This window comes from Lagopus muta, chromosome 20, assembly GCF_023343835.1.
Source record: "Lagopus muta isolate bLagMut1 chromosome 20, bLagMut1 primary, whole genome shotgun sequence".
NCBI lineage: Eukaryota > Metazoa > Chordata > Aves > Galliformes > Phasianidae > Lagopus > Lagopus muta.
The window spans coordinates 6,467,823-6,484,798 of NC_064452.1; the positions used below are offsets into that span (position 1 = coordinate 6,467,823).

General features: G+C 46.2%; 3 protein-coding genes across 6 annotated transcripts in view; 2 read left to right on the forward strand and 1 right to left on the reverse strand.

Annotated features, from left to right (window-relative positions):
- Positions 1-4,590, forward strand: part of RABEP1 (rabaptin, RAB GTPase binding effector protein 1) — a 44,281-nt gene extending 39,691 nt beyond the window's left edge. For all 4 annotated transcript variants that reach the window (XM_048966519.1, XM_048966521.1, XM_048966520.1 and 1 more), the window contains one exon: positions 437-4,590. In XM_048966519.1, coding sequence (XP_048822476.1) covers positions 437-538 — 102 coding nt within the window. In that variant the 3' untranslated portion in view covers positions 539-4,590. The remainder of the gene's footprint in view (positions 1-436) is intronic.
- A 127-nt stretch (positions 4,591-4,717) lies between these two features.
- On the reverse strand, positions 4,718-13,757 carry NUP88 (nucleoporin 88). Its single transcript, XM_048966524.1, has 17 exons — positions 13,490-13,757; positions 13,239-13,408; positions 13,019-13,144; positions 12,802-12,888; positions 11,389-11,565; positions 10,891-11,074; positions 10,330-10,480; positions 9,542-9,640; positions 9,298-9,388; positions 8,280-8,381; positions 7,515-7,673; positions 6,960-7,085; positions 6,387-6,452; positions 6,225-6,305; positions 5,774-5,900; positions 5,308-5,426; positions 4,718-4,940 (listed from the first exon to the last, which is right to left on the reverse strand). The coding sequence occupies exons 1-17, from the start codon at positions 13,727-13,729 to the stop codon at positions 4,877-4,879; spliced, it is 2,169 nt and encodes a 722-aa protein (XP_048822481.1). The 5' UTR covers positions 13,730-13,757; the 3' UTR covers positions 4,718-4,876.
- Positions 13,758-13,813: 56 nt separating this feature from the next.
- Positions 13,814-16,220, forward strand: RPAIN (RPA interacting protein). The gene is made up of 7 exons (XM_048966525.1): positions 13,814-13,951; positions 14,084-14,254; positions 14,510-14,573; positions 15,090-15,204; positions 15,355-15,418; positions 15,514-15,648; positions 16,005-16,220. Exons 1-7 carry the CDS (start codon positions 13,874-13,876, stop codon positions 16,032-16,034), a joined length of 657 nt encoding a protein of 218 aa, XP_048822482.1. The 5' UTR covers positions 13,814-13,873; the 3' UTR covers positions 16,035-16,220.
- Positions 16,221-16,976: the final 756 nt, after the last annotated feature.

Here is a 16,976-nt window from a genome sequence, read left to right on the forward strand (position 1 = left end):
ATCAGAAAAGCAAGTAACAGGACTGCACTTGGCAAAGGGAGCTCCTCTGGAAGTGTTTTAGCTTTAATCTTGAGAGGCCTGAAGGTGTGTGTCAGGCATGTCTGTTACTTCCATGAAAGTTTATGTTGCTTGAGACATCTCCTCCAGTTTGCCTGACCTCTGTGGTGAGTGGCTGGTTATTAGACAAAGCAGAGGGAAGATGGAGGATTGCTTGGGCACTCTAGAGTGTAGCCTGTATCTTAAAAACGCAGCAACCTTATGTCTTTCCACCACACATTCTTGGTTCTGAATTAAATTTGTGTTCCTTCAAGCCTTGCATTTTTCAGCCAATGATAATTTGATGTCTCATCTGCTTGTGCAGTAGGGGTTGCTAAGTTCTAAATGTGATTGCTCAGTTCTGGTTTTACTCACTCATTGTGTCTGTTGTTCTCCATAGGTGCAGCTGGAGCGGATCCGGCAGGCAGATTCCCTGGAGAGAATCCGTGCAATCCTGAATGACACAAAACTGACGGACATTAATCAGCTTCCTGAAACATGACACCCTGAGGAGCGTGCTCCAAGGCTGCGTTTGGGGTTTTTAACTCATCTTTATAGCAACATTAATTATTATTTAACTCTAACTGAAAGAGCAGAAGACAACAGAGGGGAGCAATGACTAAGTTTTGTTTCTAGAGGGGAAAAGGTTTTGTGCTGGGCAGGAAGAGAGCACAAGAGTGACTTGTTGTGTAGGAAGGAGAACTTTCTAATGGAAACACTAATGAGTGCGGTGTTTCATGTTCCACTGAGTGGGATCAGTCCTTACATTCTGAAAAACTTCCCCTCTTTCAGCCAACTTCGTAACCTGATGTAGAATTTTGGAACATTTACCCCCTGTTTTTTCCCTTTTTCCTTTCCCCCCAATACTGTGATCAAAGTAGCTGCTGGAAACCATATTGTCCCTCCCAAACATTGAAGAGCAAAGTGGTTGAAGTTTTTCTGTTTGAATAGTCAGTAACAGTATTCAGCTAGCAGAGAGAATGAGGTGTAGAGTATGCTGTATGAATATTTTATATTAAAATATGACTTTATTAGCAGGACACTGGATATTGATCTTATTTCATAACTCAGTGTTGTATTTTTTTTAACCATTGACTTTGTGTTGAAGAATATGAATGCTGCTGAAATGTGATGGTCACAAGTGAGCTGTGTGTCTCCTGAACAGATAAATGCCAATCCAGAAAACTCTGAAAACTGTACTGAGAACGTAGCTCCTTGAAATGCTTCCTCTGGATTCTGATCCTTAAAGAAAAGCACAAGAAATGCACTGTTCTGTAATCACTTTTCACAAATGTAACTTAAAACCTGGAATTACAGCTAGTTCTTTCTCATCTTGAAAGCTGAGCAGTACCAGTAATTCCTTCTCCACGTGAAGAAAATATGTTAGCAAAAACCCTGTGTGTTGTCTGAGTACTGGCAAAGGGCAGCTCTGCTCTGGTAGGTGGCACCAGGCATGGTCAAGGTAAGATGTTAAACAAAGCAAAGTCAGTTTCACCCTCCTCTTCTGGGTCAGTTTTAATAGTATCCAAAACAGTGATGGCACTCTGTCACAGAGCACAAACTGCTGGAGCTGCATTATTCTGCTGGTTCAAGTTGGAAAGGTGCAGTGCATCTCTTACTTAGAAGTACAGTATTGTGTTATTGCTCAGAGTTGATTCGTACGCTGTCCTGTATTTCTGTAAGCATGCATTTAAATGACACTGTGTAACGGCTAAGGCAGGACATTCTTGTGATTGATCAGGCTGTAGGTTTGGGATTTTTATATGAGTAACACGATGGTAACATAAGCATTCCTCCTTTTTCTCCTTTTAGTGGAGTTTCATGCACGCAGTTGAATAGGAACACTTTAATGTACGGATGTGGTAATAGTGGTGGTGCATATTGAGTTCTTGGACTAGTCCCTAGCAAAGACTCAATTTGAAGAGAAGAGGCTGAGAGAGCAGCTTGTTATTGTCCAGAATTTATATCTTAAGCTTTCTGCTATTGTTTACTGTTATCTTTGCATACCATAGATCTGGTGATGATGAAAAAAACAGAAGTGACAGAGAATGCTCTGTACTGTAATGCACATAACTATATTTTGTTAGGTACTTAAATCCTATTTTAGCAGTGTATGTCTGCTACTGACATGAAGTTAGGACAGGTGGTTTTGGAGAGGAATGCCTTAAAAACAGCCAAAAAGAAGCATATGAGCTCAGTTGCTTATCATTTATTCCAAGAAATAAGGCATTTTATTCACCCTAGAAATTAATTTCTTTCGTAATGCTGACACTTCAAACCCATTCTTCCTACCTTAGTAACAACTAGAGTAATAGATGGCAGGGTTGTCATCTTCCAAATGCATCCTTGTTTCATTTAAAAGAAGTTGAAGTGTGACTTAGGTTCTTTATCTTGGCACTTAGGTTCTTTATCTCAGCATTTACTGAACTGTGAGGTGAGAGCAGCTGCCTTCTGATGCAGAAATCTAATAGCAGATGTTTTGCATTCAGTTTTCCAAGGGTTAGCATTGTATTCTGTTGGATAAAAATCTTGGGTGGGCTTTATTAAGGAGCTGCAGACTGGAAGGCTTTTTTCCTGCATTCTCTTCCTTCCATAAAACTGGCTCTTAACTGGTTACTGGTTGTTAACCTGTGCAGCAGTGATTTAAGGAAGCCTGTTGTTGTCTGGTTAAACTACAATGATGACGTGCATCTTCTGAGCAAGCTGAATGCTTGAGGAATTGTACCTGAAGACACATGCTGAAAAAGAACTTTTAATTGAGTTTATGGACTGTTTTTCTAATGCAAGAGAACTGTTAATGGCATTTCAGCATCCCTTTCTAGTCTGACTGTCAGTACCTATTGTCAGCAGCCCCATCTTCCTGCCTGTTCTTGCCTTCCCCTCAACCATGGCCATGGCTGATCATTTTGGACTGTGCAGGGCTGGTGAGGTTTTTCCTTAGTGAATTTTTACGAATGACTTTCTGTAGGCATGGTGATGTCAGATTGCAGGTGATGATGGCTGCAGGGAGCCTTTCTGCAGTCCATAGAGGAGAGCAGTTGAGGGAGAGATGGGCCTGTGATCATTCATAGACACAGCAACAATTACAGCAGTTGCAGAATGAAGTTGTACGTGTGTTTGTGTCCGTATGCATGCTTGTGTGCTTTTCCCAGTGGCCAGTGATGGCCTGCAGGCCTGGTCTAAGGCTGGAGGTGTGTGGAGTAGGGCTCAGCAGGGACTGAAAAGCACTGAAAGGAGTGGTGCTGGCTGCTGAGTTCCTTGGCTGTGAACCAGTACTGCATGTGTCACTGGAGTGACATCCTTTGGTTTGGAGAGGAAGGAAATACAGCGATGATGTGATTGTTTTCCTTTGTACCACCTTACTCCATTGTGCACCCTTACCCCTGTTTTAGTACTATGGCCATTTTGAGGCTGAGTGAGTGATCTTTTTCACCAACTGCTGGCCATCCCTTTTAAAAATTTATTTTAAAATTAGAAGCTTACCCATCCACAAAAGTGGTGGGCGATGCTACAACCAAATGTCCTGCTGGGGAAGGAAAGCACGGCTTCAGAGGTGGTAACTCAAGCTTTGGCTGAACGCAAATGTAAGAAGGTGTAAAGTGGCCTTCAAAAAAGAAAATGAAAGTGCCAAATTTGCAGAGCACTTATTAAACTACTGTCAATGAAGGGCAGTTAAAAACTCTTGCTGTAAAGCTGTAGATGCTCACTCAGTGGATTATGATGATATCGCTTATAATAAATCAGAGACTAAACACTCTTCCCTCCAGTTCTTGGCTTTCTGGAGCTTGTTTTGAATGGGGTGGTAGGTTCTCCTCACTCAGTAAGAGTTTGTGTTTTTTTAACAGGCGCTAATTCTAACCTGACAGTTCAGCTCTGATACACAGTGAGCGGATTAGAAAGCTGGATTTTATTTATGCAGTCTGTAAAAGGGGCAAGATCAAGTTTTGTATGCATTCCTATACTTGTATAGTCTTAATCTGTACAAAAAGTGTTCTTGCAGCATGTACGGTAACCTAGTTACCTAACAGGTAATAACAGCCCTCCTTTCCTTACAGCTTTACTTTGGCACCTCTTGCCGTGCCACTTTTGTAGCAGTGCAGTACTACTTTTCAAAACTGAGCTTGACCACGTCACCTTTTTGAAAGGGGAAGTGTGGGAGGGAGGGGGAGGAACAAGAATTATTTATTGTCCACTGAAGTTTGTCTACAGCAGATAATTGGCCTTTTAATGTCAAGAGTGCCAGCTTTTGAGAAAGGCAAACTGAGTCTTTGGAAGTTAATACTGCATTCCAGTGAACCAAGCCATTGGTGTCCTGTGCAATTGTGGATGTAGAATTCTGCTGTCTACAGAATTCAAGTGTAACCATTTGTTAACTGTATTGAAGGTGTGTCCTTTATGAAGAAAGTGTTCCCAATTAAAAAAAGCTGCTGAAGTGTACGCGCTTCTCTGGTCTTTCTACTCTGCCTTCTGCCACAGGCTTCCACTGCAGTCACTGTGCCATGGATCAAAGGCAGGAGATGGCTGACAGACAAACCCCAGGCAGTTTTCTGAAGGAAACAGTGGTACCTTTTCCCTCACTTCTAAGCTAGCTGTGAGTATTAACTATTGTACTTAAGGTTTGAAATAGCCTGCTGCACTGTGTCCTGCCAGGAGAAATGCAAAGACCACAGCATGTGAGGAGTCTTATGAAAAGTATTTTAATTCATAATTGATCTTTACAAAATAATAAAGAAAAGACATATTGTTCAGTGTATGAATGTTGAATATATGTAAGGAGAATTACTACGGAATAATGAAAACTTATCCAGCCTTTTATTGTAGGTTTATTCTCTTGGAGATGTTAGAAGTTCACGTGGCCTCTGATGTCATTGATCTGCTTTACCATTTCCCTTATGCGTTCTCCCCTTCAAGAAAAATAAATTCAAATAAAAAAGCTGCAAGTCATTTTTGTTTGGTGACAGTCAATAATAAAAACAATTCATAGGACAGAAGCACAGAATGGGAATATTGTTTTAAGTGATTCTGTTAATTACAGACTTCATACAGACTGCCAAAAGGAGACCTGAAAGCAGATTTAGTAGTAGCATAATATGACCAGTGCTACTCTAACAGGCTGGCACATTCTATGCTTTAGACCATCTCTACAAGCTCCAGGTGGTGCATGAGTCAACCACATGGTGTAGAGAGGTAATATTTACTCTAGAAACCTGAAAAGGCTAACTTATGTACATGCTACATTCAAACTGTAGGAGGATCCAAGCTTGAACTTACTCTTCTTTCAGAACGGTTTGGATGCACTTGCTCTGGTAGGCACTGAGGGTGATGCTGGGTTTTCGTGGGCTGATGCCTTTTTCCATCTTTTTCTGCTGGTATTCCTTCTTCATTTTAACCTAGAAGTCACGTATGAAAGGAAGGAGTCCCAGTCAGTGTTGGCGCTGCCCACTAGAGGGAAAGCATATTGTAGCTACAACCACATCACACCACAACAAATTGACTCTGATTGGGATAAAATCAGCAAGCTTTTGCACTGTTCCACAAGAGAAGAAAACACCAGTACAGGGACCAGAGATGGCATGGAGACTTCCTTAGCTTTGCACTAGGTTGCAGAGGTTCTATCTAGATTCATAATGAGGTTCAGAATTTATTGCAGCCCACTGCTGCTAATTTAACAGAGCAGCTTTGTGTCAGTGTGGAAGGACTGTGCTATCATTTAATGACCGGCCACATTTCATCTCACCTGTCTGATTGCATTGCTCAAGTGCTGCAGCTGGTCATGGATTGTCTGCAGTTCTTTCTTCATATCTCTTTCACTGTCTGATATAACAGGAAGCTGAGATTGGAAACTACGAAGCACTTTCTTCATCCTTCATGTGCAAGAAAAGATATATTGCTGAATTAACTTATAGTCTAGACTAAGTTACGCTCAGACAACAAGAGTTTTGCACATAACTGTGAAACATCTTTGTCATTTAGCTTAAGTCTTAGGGGCTCAGGACTCAACTTCCCTCACAGCAAGCAAACTCAGTACTGAATATCATCTCTGAGCTGCAAAAAAATAATTCCAGAAAGCCAGTCTTCCAAACAACCAGCACAGTACTGCCTGCCATTCTTTCTCATTCTTTCATCTTGGTGCACACACATTCGACAGCAAGCAATCTGTGATGAAACAGAAGGCAGTCTGCACTCACCTATTCATAATATCTTCTTGCTTCTCTTTGGCTTCCTCATACTTGTCAGCCAGCCGTTCAGCCATTTCTCGCAAACTTTTCCTTTAATGCAATTGAGAAGTTTTACTTACAGTTGCATCTCTACTGATTTTAACTTGATAAATGCACACACATTATACTCACTTTTCCTCTCGACAGTAATTAAGGTCTTCCAGTTGTTTCTTCTTCTGTCCCCACAGCAACTTCACTCTTAAAAACAGACACAAAAAATTCAAGCACCCCAACAACAATCTACCTGAGTCAGCATTTAGGCCACATAGCAAATATCACAGAAGGCACCAAGACGTGGGCAGATGAGAACACTTCCTTTTTGGCCTAATTCTATAACATAAATCAACCACTCCAGTCAAAAGAAGTAGAAACTTATATAATGCAATTTTTCTTTTTAGCAGGTTTGTCAGAATTATTGCTGAGGTCAAAGGAGTTCCAAAGGATTTCCTGCCATGCTGAAGCACAGGAGACCAACAAGCAGACTCTCACCAGAAGAGAAGCATTTTTACTTGAGTGCTTCCTTGGTAACTCAGTTTTCATTTCTGGTAATCCAGAAATTGAAGTCTTACACGAACTGAAGTTACAGAATACATTTTACTCAGTTACATGAGTTACTCCAGCAGGGGAGCTTTAGTGCTGGGTTCTCAGTAACACGGTTCCACAGAGACAGCGTGCAGCACTTAACTTATGAAGGTCTTTTCTTACCTTTGCTGAATTTCCTCTTTTGCCAGATCCTGTTTCAGTATATATTCCTCCCTGAACACTTGCGTGGCTCGGCTAAGAAGCTGAAGGCATTCTTCAGGGGGAGGAGCAGCATCTTTATCAGCAGATCTGAATAAACAGGAGACAAGTTTTTGCAATCCTACTCTTCCTTGCTCCTTGCAAAGGCTGTCACTTAAAGCATTTATGGTAAGAGCTCCAAGGCCTCGGATACAAAAATGGGGGGGCTAAAACTAAATCCCTTTGCAGTAATACAGTTTTCTTAATGAGAAAATCCCAAGATGTTTTAAAACAACACTCAAAACCCAACGAGACAAGGCCTGAGCAGCCTAATCTAGCACTGAGGTTAGCATCACACTGAGCAGAAACCAGGACAAACAGCTTTCGTGGCTGCATCCAAAGGAACAAGTCTGCTGCAGAAACTGCATGCCTATAACTGCTCTTTCCAAGCTGCTGTGTTGTTCAGACAGGAGACAATGAGCATGTGGCATTTCTAAGGAGTTCCCTTTTCTGCTCCCCTAGGAAAAAGTTTGTACCAACTTTAGGAGCAAGGGGTTGGCAGAATTACGCCGCAGGATGCTTTGGATGTGCTTCTCAAATGAATGCTGTGATTCAGCCAGGACACGGAGAGGAGAAGTCGCATCATCTTTGTCTTCTTTGGTACACAGTAGAGAAGGAGATGCAGGATGGACTGCAGTTCTGCCAAAGAACATCAAGAGCACTTAAAAACCTTAAACTACAACTGACTTTAAACAGCAGTTAAAACAAGGAACTCATCCACTGCGGAATTCACACATTGCAACAGCAAGTTAAAAGATGAAATACTTCAGTTGTAAATGTAGTTCTAAGCAGGGCTGGTGGAGCTCAAAATTCCCCTCTTTGGCCATAGCTAAAAAGGGAAAAGAATCTCAAGTATCCTCTTATTTAAAAGCCAGTTCAGTAACAAGGCAAGCAAGCTCTCCAATAGCAGCATGTCCCAATCTCTCTTCAGTTTCTGCTATGCAGATTCCTTGTTATAAAAGTGAACAAAATGCCAACAACGATGTCAAAAAGCAACTGATGTAAGGTTTGTCCTAACCCTACTAGAAGTGATATAGATTGGTTATATCCCCTCAGAGCACCTTTTCAGTATTAAATAACTTCTCTCTGAAGGCTTAAGTGGTCTGCCAAGGAACATTCAGTAGGCAAACTTCAGTGCATGCTATGAGAGATGAAGAAATTTAGGGTGAAAGAATCAAAATAAGAAATCCTGACATCCTTTTTGTAAGGCAGTCATGGACTTCAGTCCAATTACAAACCACGTACAGGAGTGGCCTTGTGATGCACTCATAGGTATTTGTGATGCAGATCATTGTGGGTCCCAGCACATCAGATACTATCCAAAATCCTCTAACTGGAGCAGATTGCCTGAAGGGAAGAAAACAGAAGAATCATCCATTCAAAAAACCATACTTTCTTCCTGAAAATTGTGCAAATTCTTTGGGAAAGGCTCTGTTCACAGCAATCAGCTTAATCAGACATGGGTCACAAAGCTAAGAACCACTCCCCAGGAGTCCTGCGAAACAAAAAAAATGGAATCTGATATTCAAATGTACCAAGCAAACCCATCCATCCTGAGGGAGGGAGCACCCATGCAGGCAAGCTGCCTGTGAATCAGAAGCAGAAATCTGCCAAGACCCAGAAACCTTCTTCCCTCTCCTACCACAATCCCACAGGTTCATTACTACTCACACCACTGGCTATTTGTCATCCACTATGACTTCAGGAGCCCTTCTGACTAGATGACTCATCTGACTTGTGTTTGGACCACAAGTAATGATTATTTCTTGCATTTTAATTACGTTTAATACAGAGCACTCAACAGAAGTGATTAAGCCTTATTAAAGCAAGAAGATGCAGCAGACACAGAAAACACACAGCCTATGCCTGCAGTGCCTCCTGACCCTGAGTGGGGAACTCAGAGCTCAAAAAATGAGAAGATCTCTCAAGGCACAGCTTGGTCTTAACACAGGGATAACAGAACACATCAAGGATCAGGATTATTAGATGAAGCAAGCCCCAGAGCTGCACTGGGATAGGTAGACAGAAGTGGAATTTCTTCTATTTTGACAGGTAATTCTAACATTCATAGGGAATTTAGCTTATACATGCTGCTATACATTAAGAATCTTGATTTGCAAATTACTTATTTATTTTACTTGAATCCTATTAAGTCGATTTTATTGTCTTTAATAGCAAGAATGCAGTAGAAGAGGGCAAATCATAGATGTTTTCCCAGAATAACACACTGATTTGGAAGCAGCAGAAAGGTTTTGCTTTTTACCTGCATGGCAATGGCTTTGTACACAGAATATGCTCGACAAAGCACTTCTGCTCTGCACGCAGCTCTTGTAAACTATCTTTGTCTTCTTCATCTGCAAAGAAGAGATCTGTTGGAATGCACAGCATCCACCTTGCAGGGTAAGGCATTCTCAGTATCCCCCAAATATCCCCCTGCTTGCTGCTAAGAAAACATTGGTGTTCAGACATCAGCCGTTTCCCTCTACACACAACAGTCTCACCCTCACCTGAGTCAAGGAACTTCTGCAGTTTGCTGATCCACGTCAACCCCACGCTGTGCACACCCGCTTCATGTGTGCAGTGGTATCTGGTAGGGCATTTGGGATCTGAAATTTAAACGGCAAACGGAGCATAAAGCACTGCAGAGAAAAACTCATTCTGCAAGCCTGCACAGTGCTCAATGTGTGTATTGGCCTATTGTCCTCATTGCAGTAGTGCCTGTTCAAAGTCTGAGCTACATGCATTAGCCACAGAATTAGAATGCTGCACGTAGATCGAATGCATTTGCAGCATCTGTAAATACACTCTTCAGGAATTAATTAGAATTAGTTGCATTATACAATATCTGTCTCTATCCATCAGGCTTCAAAGGAAGATCAGTTAATGCCAGCAGACCAGCTTCTTTGTCCTTCCCATCCTCCTGCCCTACATCAGCACCAGCTGACAGGCTCATAAACAGGCACCAGCACTTCTCAGCATCACCACCCACAGCTGTACCACTTTGCTTACATGCATAGATTACCACAGCTGCAACAACTTCTGCTTTCTAATCCACAGCTGAGAGTTTTCTATTACATATGTGCCCCTGTCTCTAAATAGCCTTGTGACAATTCCCCTGTGACTGTGCACATTTTCCACAGCTTTAAGACATCAAGCAAATGCTTATCCTGATACTGCATTATAATAATCAGGATAATGCTTATCCTGATACTGTTTGTGACGACAATAATTTTTAAATAACCTGATTGTAGTTTCAAGGAATTAAAAGACAACAAGTTGAGCTACACAACTCTACCTCGATGCAGTTTGATTGGGCAAGAGAAATCAGAGTCCAAAGGCTCTTCCTCATCTCCTGATGCCAATTTCAGTGCAAGTTCCAGCTCAACACATTCAAACACGTACAGGGAAGGAACAAGATCAGATCTCGGGTCCCACAATTTTTCTGACTGTAAAAAGCATTGAATTCTTCGATAAAACATCATTTAAACAGAAATAAAAGTATAAATAACACTGAGTCACGTATTATAGGTAGACAAGTGTATTAATTGTTGGAGAAATTCATTAAAGTCCCCTTTTTTTTTTTATCATTTAAGAAGCTCAGTAACACATGGTTTCTTCAGAACATCCTCTTTCAAATAGTTCATGGTATGACTGAAATGGCTGCACCTGCAGGATACACACAGCTGACCTTTACAAGAGCACAGGAGGAGCACAGGCACTGGCTGGAACAGGAGGACTCACTGCCTCATTACAGGAGAAGGCAGCTTTGGCACTTGCATTCCCCTCGAGGCATTCTGCCCTCTTGAATGCAGGAACTTTAACACAAAAATGCTCACAGAAATAACAAGACAGGTACCTGCTCCTCATCCTCTTCTGCATCCAGCACCACACAGTGATAAAGCATGCCCGATTCAGTGGCAATCACCAGGATATTTGGAATACAAGGCAGGCACAGGACAGCACAGGCATCGTAGCCATAGTTGTCTTCTGCAGCAGGGTGCATGGGCAAAGGGCCGAGCAGCTTGCCAAGATTTCCAGCACTGGAATAGAGGAGATGCATTCACAACACAAAGTGTAGGAGCAGAGTTCCCATGGCCACCTGCAGGAGTTTACTGAATGATAACTAGAGAATGAGGGTGATTAAAAAATAGACAACTAAAACAACAAACACAATAGTTTGGAGTTATCGTGTTATTCTTGGATTTAAGTCTACCAGCGCTACCACAAAGAGATAAAACAAATTACAACACAAACCAGCCCAGCATCCATTACAGAATTCCAGCGAGGTGAAGAGGTGGCTCTGGAACCAAACGTACAAAGACTCTATGAAACTTGAGGGTGAATGCAAGCCTACCTCTGCAGCAGGTTGATATAAGTGAGGAATGTCTCTCCATTTTCATATAAAATGTAAAGTGGAAAAGCCAGCACTTCTTCACTGCCTCGCTGCCCAAGAATGCTCACTGGGACGGGCACCAGCGGGCCGAAGTCAAACGCCACTGCGGTCTCTCCCAGCGACGCTGTGTAGGCTCTCCTAGGGATAAGCAGGAACAAAACTGAGTCAGCAGTGACTGTGACAACAAAAGCATTTACTGAGATCCATCTGTATATCAAATTACAGCTGCCCATCAGTCCTTCGGTGCGTGCTACTTTCAGCAACAGAAGCGTGCAGGGAACAGCCCCCTCCAGGGCCTCGTTTCTGAAGTGCCCGGCAGCCAGCCCAGCTCACAGGGTAAGGAGGAGGGCAGTGGGATCTCCTGTGCAGTACAGCAGCCTGTGACTCACCCGGTAGAGGCCTTCAAGTTTCTCCTTTCCAATCAGGCCAAGGAGGAAATACAAAGATAACCTATTTCCCTGCATTCCCTGTACAAAAAAGGCCTTAAACCTTCTGAAGGATAACATGTGTTGTTCAAATGACTGTTCTGAAGAACACCAGGCTGTGCAGTCTGTTCCATCCTTCTTTTAGAAAGGTTAGGGAAAAAACAGAACCACTACTGTGCCAGGAAGCAGCCCCAGCACAGGAGTGTGGGAGCAGTAAGCCTGAATAAATCTCTGTTGGATTTTCACACAGAATGGCCCGAGTTGGAAGGGACCTCAAGGATCATGAATCTCCAACCCTTGCCACATGCAGGGCCACCAACCTCCACATTTAATACCAGACCAGGCTGCCCAGGGACCATCCAACCTGGCATTGAACACCTCCAGGGACAGGGCATCCACAGCCTCTCTGGGCAGCTGTTCCAGCACCTCACCACTCTCTCTGTAAAGAATTTTCCCCTAACTCCAACTTAAATCTTCCTTCCCTCAATTTAAAACCATTTCCTCTTGACCTGCAGTTATCAACCCTTTCAAAGAGTTGACTCCCCTCCTGTTTGCAGGCTCCCTTCAGGTACTAGAAAGCTGCACTGAGGTCACCCCGCAGCCTTCTTTTCTCCAGGCTGAAGAAGCCCAGCTCCCTCAGCCTGTCTTTGTAATGGAGGTGCTCCAGCCCCCTGATCATCTCTGTGGCTCTCCTCTGGACCCTCTCCAACAGCTCCCTGTCTTTCTCATACTGGGGGCTCCAGACCTGGACACAGTACTGCAGATGGGGCGTCACGAGGGACAATCACCTCCCTGTCCCTGCTGCCACCCCTCTTCTGATGGAGCCCATTTGCCTTCTGAGCTGCAAGAAATTTTCAGGGGGTTTTCAGGAGGATCTGTCACTCTTTACACAGGACTGAGAACACAGAACTTGTCTTATTGAGAGCATTTCGAAAGGAGCCTCACAAACCCTTTGTTGATGATCAGGGTCTCCTCCTCAGCATCTGAGAGCGCAATCACCTTGATGGGCGTCTGGGGCACCTTCAGGCTATAGATCCTGGAGGGAAGAAGCAGCAGTGATGGTCATCAGCTGCAGCCCATCTGTGATTCCTCTCACCCTGCTCTGTGTGCAGCGACTGTTGGAAGGGACGCACACACAGAAAATGTGAGGCGCAAAAAGTCTTTACCTGATGGTGTTATCCGAAGTCAGCAGCACGATGTGGGGCTCCAGGGTCTCGCAGGGGTACCAGGCCGCGTGCTTCAGGGTGAGGGACGTGGAACTGGTGAAGAACCGTTCTGCGACCGGGATGGTGCTGGAACAGAGCGGAGACGACCGCTGTGACCGCACGGACGGAGCGGCTTCCGAAGGGACGGGGAGGGGGAGGGAGAGCGGAGCTCGGCTCCCACCTGCAGTTCACCACGGCCTTCCCGCCCTCGAACTCGGAGTTTTTGCCCCAGCGTTTGGGCAGCTCCACGGCCGAGAGCCCTTTGGTGCCGATCAGCGCCACATGGTGCCGCGCGGGGCTGAGCAGCGTCTGATACACCTCGAACAGCGGCGGATTGATGCACAGCAGCGTCTGCCGAGACAGGCGGGGAGGGGGCCGGGGCTCAGATCGCCGTCCGTCCCGCGGAGCCCCGCGGAGCCCCGCACCGCTTACCTGGTAACGGCCCAACTCCGGCTCGGCGCCGCTCAGACGGCGGAGGTCGATGTCGAGCAGCGCGCCGCGCTCGCCGTCCCATAGCAGCAGGTCTCCGTCCAGGCCCAGCAGCAGGCTGCGGATCAGCGGGGAGCGCGGGGCGGCGGAGGTCGCGGCGCCGCTCTCGCGGAGGCGGCTGAAAGCAGCGTGCTGCGGCAGGGCCGCCCGCCACCGCTCCGCCGGGCCCCACTCGGCCGCCATCGCCGCCCGCGACCGCCCCGACCCGACGGCCAATCGGCGGCGCCGAGCGGAATGACGTCACTCCAACCACAGCCTCCCGCGCACTCCCGTCGAACTACGTTTCCCGGCGCGCCCCGGGCCGCAGTCACGTGCCAGCGGCGAGCGATGGAGGCGCCGCTCGGCGGGCACCGGGCGCTGTACAAGAGCCCCGCTGCGCCGCCATGGAAGGAGACGTACCGGCGGGTGAGCGGGGCGAGGCCCCAACCGCACCTCCCCGGCCCCGCTTCCCCTCCGCCGAGCTCTCTCCGCGTTCCTTCGCCCCGAGGCGCGGGATGAGAGCTCCCGGCCCTGACGCGGCGCCGCCGCTCCCCGCAGCGCTGCCTGGAGCGCCTGAGGAGCAGCCGGGAGCGGCTGCTGCACCGCTACCGCCGGGCCGGGCCGGGCCCCGGCGCGCTGCTGGTGCCGGAGGTGATGGAGCGAGAGTGGCAGAGCCTGCAGGCCGAATGCGGCGCGCCGGGGGATCGCGGGCAGCGCGCGCTGCGGCAGGTCGGTGCGGGGCGGCGCGGCTCGGGGGAAGCGCCGGGGTTCGGGACGGGGATCGGCTCCGCTCCGTCGCCGTTCTTCAGCCGTGCTTTGAAGCGGCGCCGTCCCCGAACCGGGCAAACCGCGAGCGATTGAAGGCCGCTCCTCGGTGCTGCGTCTCTGTGTTACCGAGCAGAACGATGAGCTTCGGGATCTCCGTCCCGGCGGCAGCTCGGCCAGCTGAGCACGCGGCCACAACCGCAGCGCTGTGCTTTTCAGATGCCCGAGGATCCGGACGAGCTGGCGGTGCTGGATGAAATCCAGCAGGAGCTGATCCTGCAAGGTAACTTCTCAGTGCTTTTCCTGACTCTTCTCGGAGCCGTGCTGTTACTTGCTGGCCTCATCCTGCTGAGGGTGTAACTCTGTTCCTATAAACCACGCGATGTGGGGGAAACAACCTTTGTCTCTGCAGCCCCTCTGATGCACTGAAAGTGTTCTGAGAGTTTCAGGAGTTCAAGCAGCATCTGAAGCTCTATGAGGAGCTACGCGAGGCAGCGCTGCTTGGGAGCTGTGGGAGCCCACATAAATGAACTCAGAACACTTCTGAATTGTTGGCTGGAAAGTGTTACAGTCACCCCGCTGAGATTGCTGAAGGCTGTAGGAAAAAGTGGGTTCATAGCAATGACTTTCATGAGCACAGAAATCTGATTCAAAGTGAAAAGCTCAGCAATACGGGGCTGCCCCAGCCTGCATCCCCACAGCAGCTCCACGTGTGCTTTAGCTTTGCCTAAAGTTGATAACAGATGTGAGTTGTTTTGTTGCTCTGTTTGCTTTTTGTTGTCTTTTCTTTTTCCTCCAGAACAATTGGTTATAGAAGAATATGAGCGAAGTCTGCAGTTTGATGAAGAATGTCTCAATGCAATCCTCGATGGCTTGGATGCCAGCAACAAAATCATCTGCCCAGTGTGCAGAAAGTAAGAAAGCCCTCAGCACTGCAATGAGATCCTCCACATTGCAGCAGTTTGGGTTTGGAAACAGGCAAAACAGCAGGCAAACAAAGGCAGGGGATTTCAACAAGATGGAAGAAGAGTGTTGTGAGGATGCTCACTGTGTGTCTTTTTTAGGAACCATCTGACTGTGAGGAGCCACTCAGTTTTTTGCCAGTGTGGGTTGGATGTCCCTGCCCAGGTGAGCTGTGCTGTGAGTGATGCACGGTGAGGTCCATGGCTGAAAGCTGCCTCTTATGAGTAAGATTTCTTCTTACCCCTTTTTTTTCCCCCCAGGATATGACGGAAGAGAAGCTTCGGTCACTTCTGGAAAACACTATAACAGAGCACGGTCACAGGTGCCTTCACAGTCCGGAGTTCACAGTTACCAGTGGAATGGAGGAGGAAGCCAGTCTTCTCATGACCTGTCTGGTGAGTCGGGTGTCAGATTCCTGCTTGGATCCACCTCTCAGTTACGTGGACAGAAGCCACAAGTCCACTGATCCGAGGGGTTTGCATTACTGCTTCTCCACATGCCTTTTTGGAAGTGGTTTTAGTATGGCCACCAGTAACAAAACAGCTGAATTACACTGTACTGTCCCTGCTGGGTTATGGGATCTTTCAAAGTTCCTTCTGGCTCAAACATGTGAACCTACTTGTGTGCACACAGTGTTCTAATGGCTGCATGCTGGGAAGTGTTAGGAGCAGAGCATTTCAATCTTAAACATGAATATTCATCTTTTATGTTACTACAGCTTGTCAGTTCAACTTAACCTTACCTTTTTAAGGTCTGTGACTTTTGGATGATTCTCCTATAAGTTGCTTCAGCTGCTGCTTTTTCAGTGACTTCAAGACCAGAAACTCAACCTAGAGCTGCTATTGTTTTCTAATGTATATATATACTCATGTCTGCTGTGTCAGAAATACTTCAGGGCAGTGCTACTGCCTTAACCTGCACTTTTGATGGCACAGTCTATGTTTTATAATAAATATTTCATCCTTCATATCATCTTCAACAATGTATCACTGATTTCACAGCTTGCATTGGACTTTGTATTTAGCTTCTGGTCCCTGACAGTGTTTTTAATGTATCGTTCTGTTCTAAAAACAGGTGCCTCCTTACAATCTCACTACACTCAGGATTAGTAAGAAGCATTGAATCAATAGAGAGGCACCAAGTAGTCATGACCTATTCTGCCTCTTCTCGTTGTTCTGCCCTTGGGTGCCTTCAAGCTGAAGTACAGGCAGCTCTTTAATGCATGGCCACATGTTGTGCACTTCCCAAACACAGCAGGAGCACCTTCTGCTCTGCCACTGGGACTTATCAGACCTTGAGGCAACACACAGAGACAGCAGTTTGAGTAGAAGCCCACAGCTGCCACCCTGCCCTGCTTCTGACATTCAGCATCCACACAACTCGAATCATCCCGCAAGGAAAGCTCTCCAGCTTCTCTGCAGTATTTTTCTAAGGCAGATGCATTAACACTAATAGCTGTGGAAGCACCTTCCTGTTTAAAACAACTCAGAGTCAGGCAACCATGATTTCAGTCATACCCCTGCTGCCACTACACCTTGCCCCAGAAATGCAATCACATACATCAGCATCACCTAGCCAGCAAAATTCCTCCGACAGCCACAGCGCTGCTGATAGGAAGGCAATTTCAGTGCCTGAAGGAGCTACAGCAGCCCTGGAGAAAACTCTGGGTAACAGACCAGCTGCACAGCCAGATGCTTAACTTCTCAGGACACACACAAATATC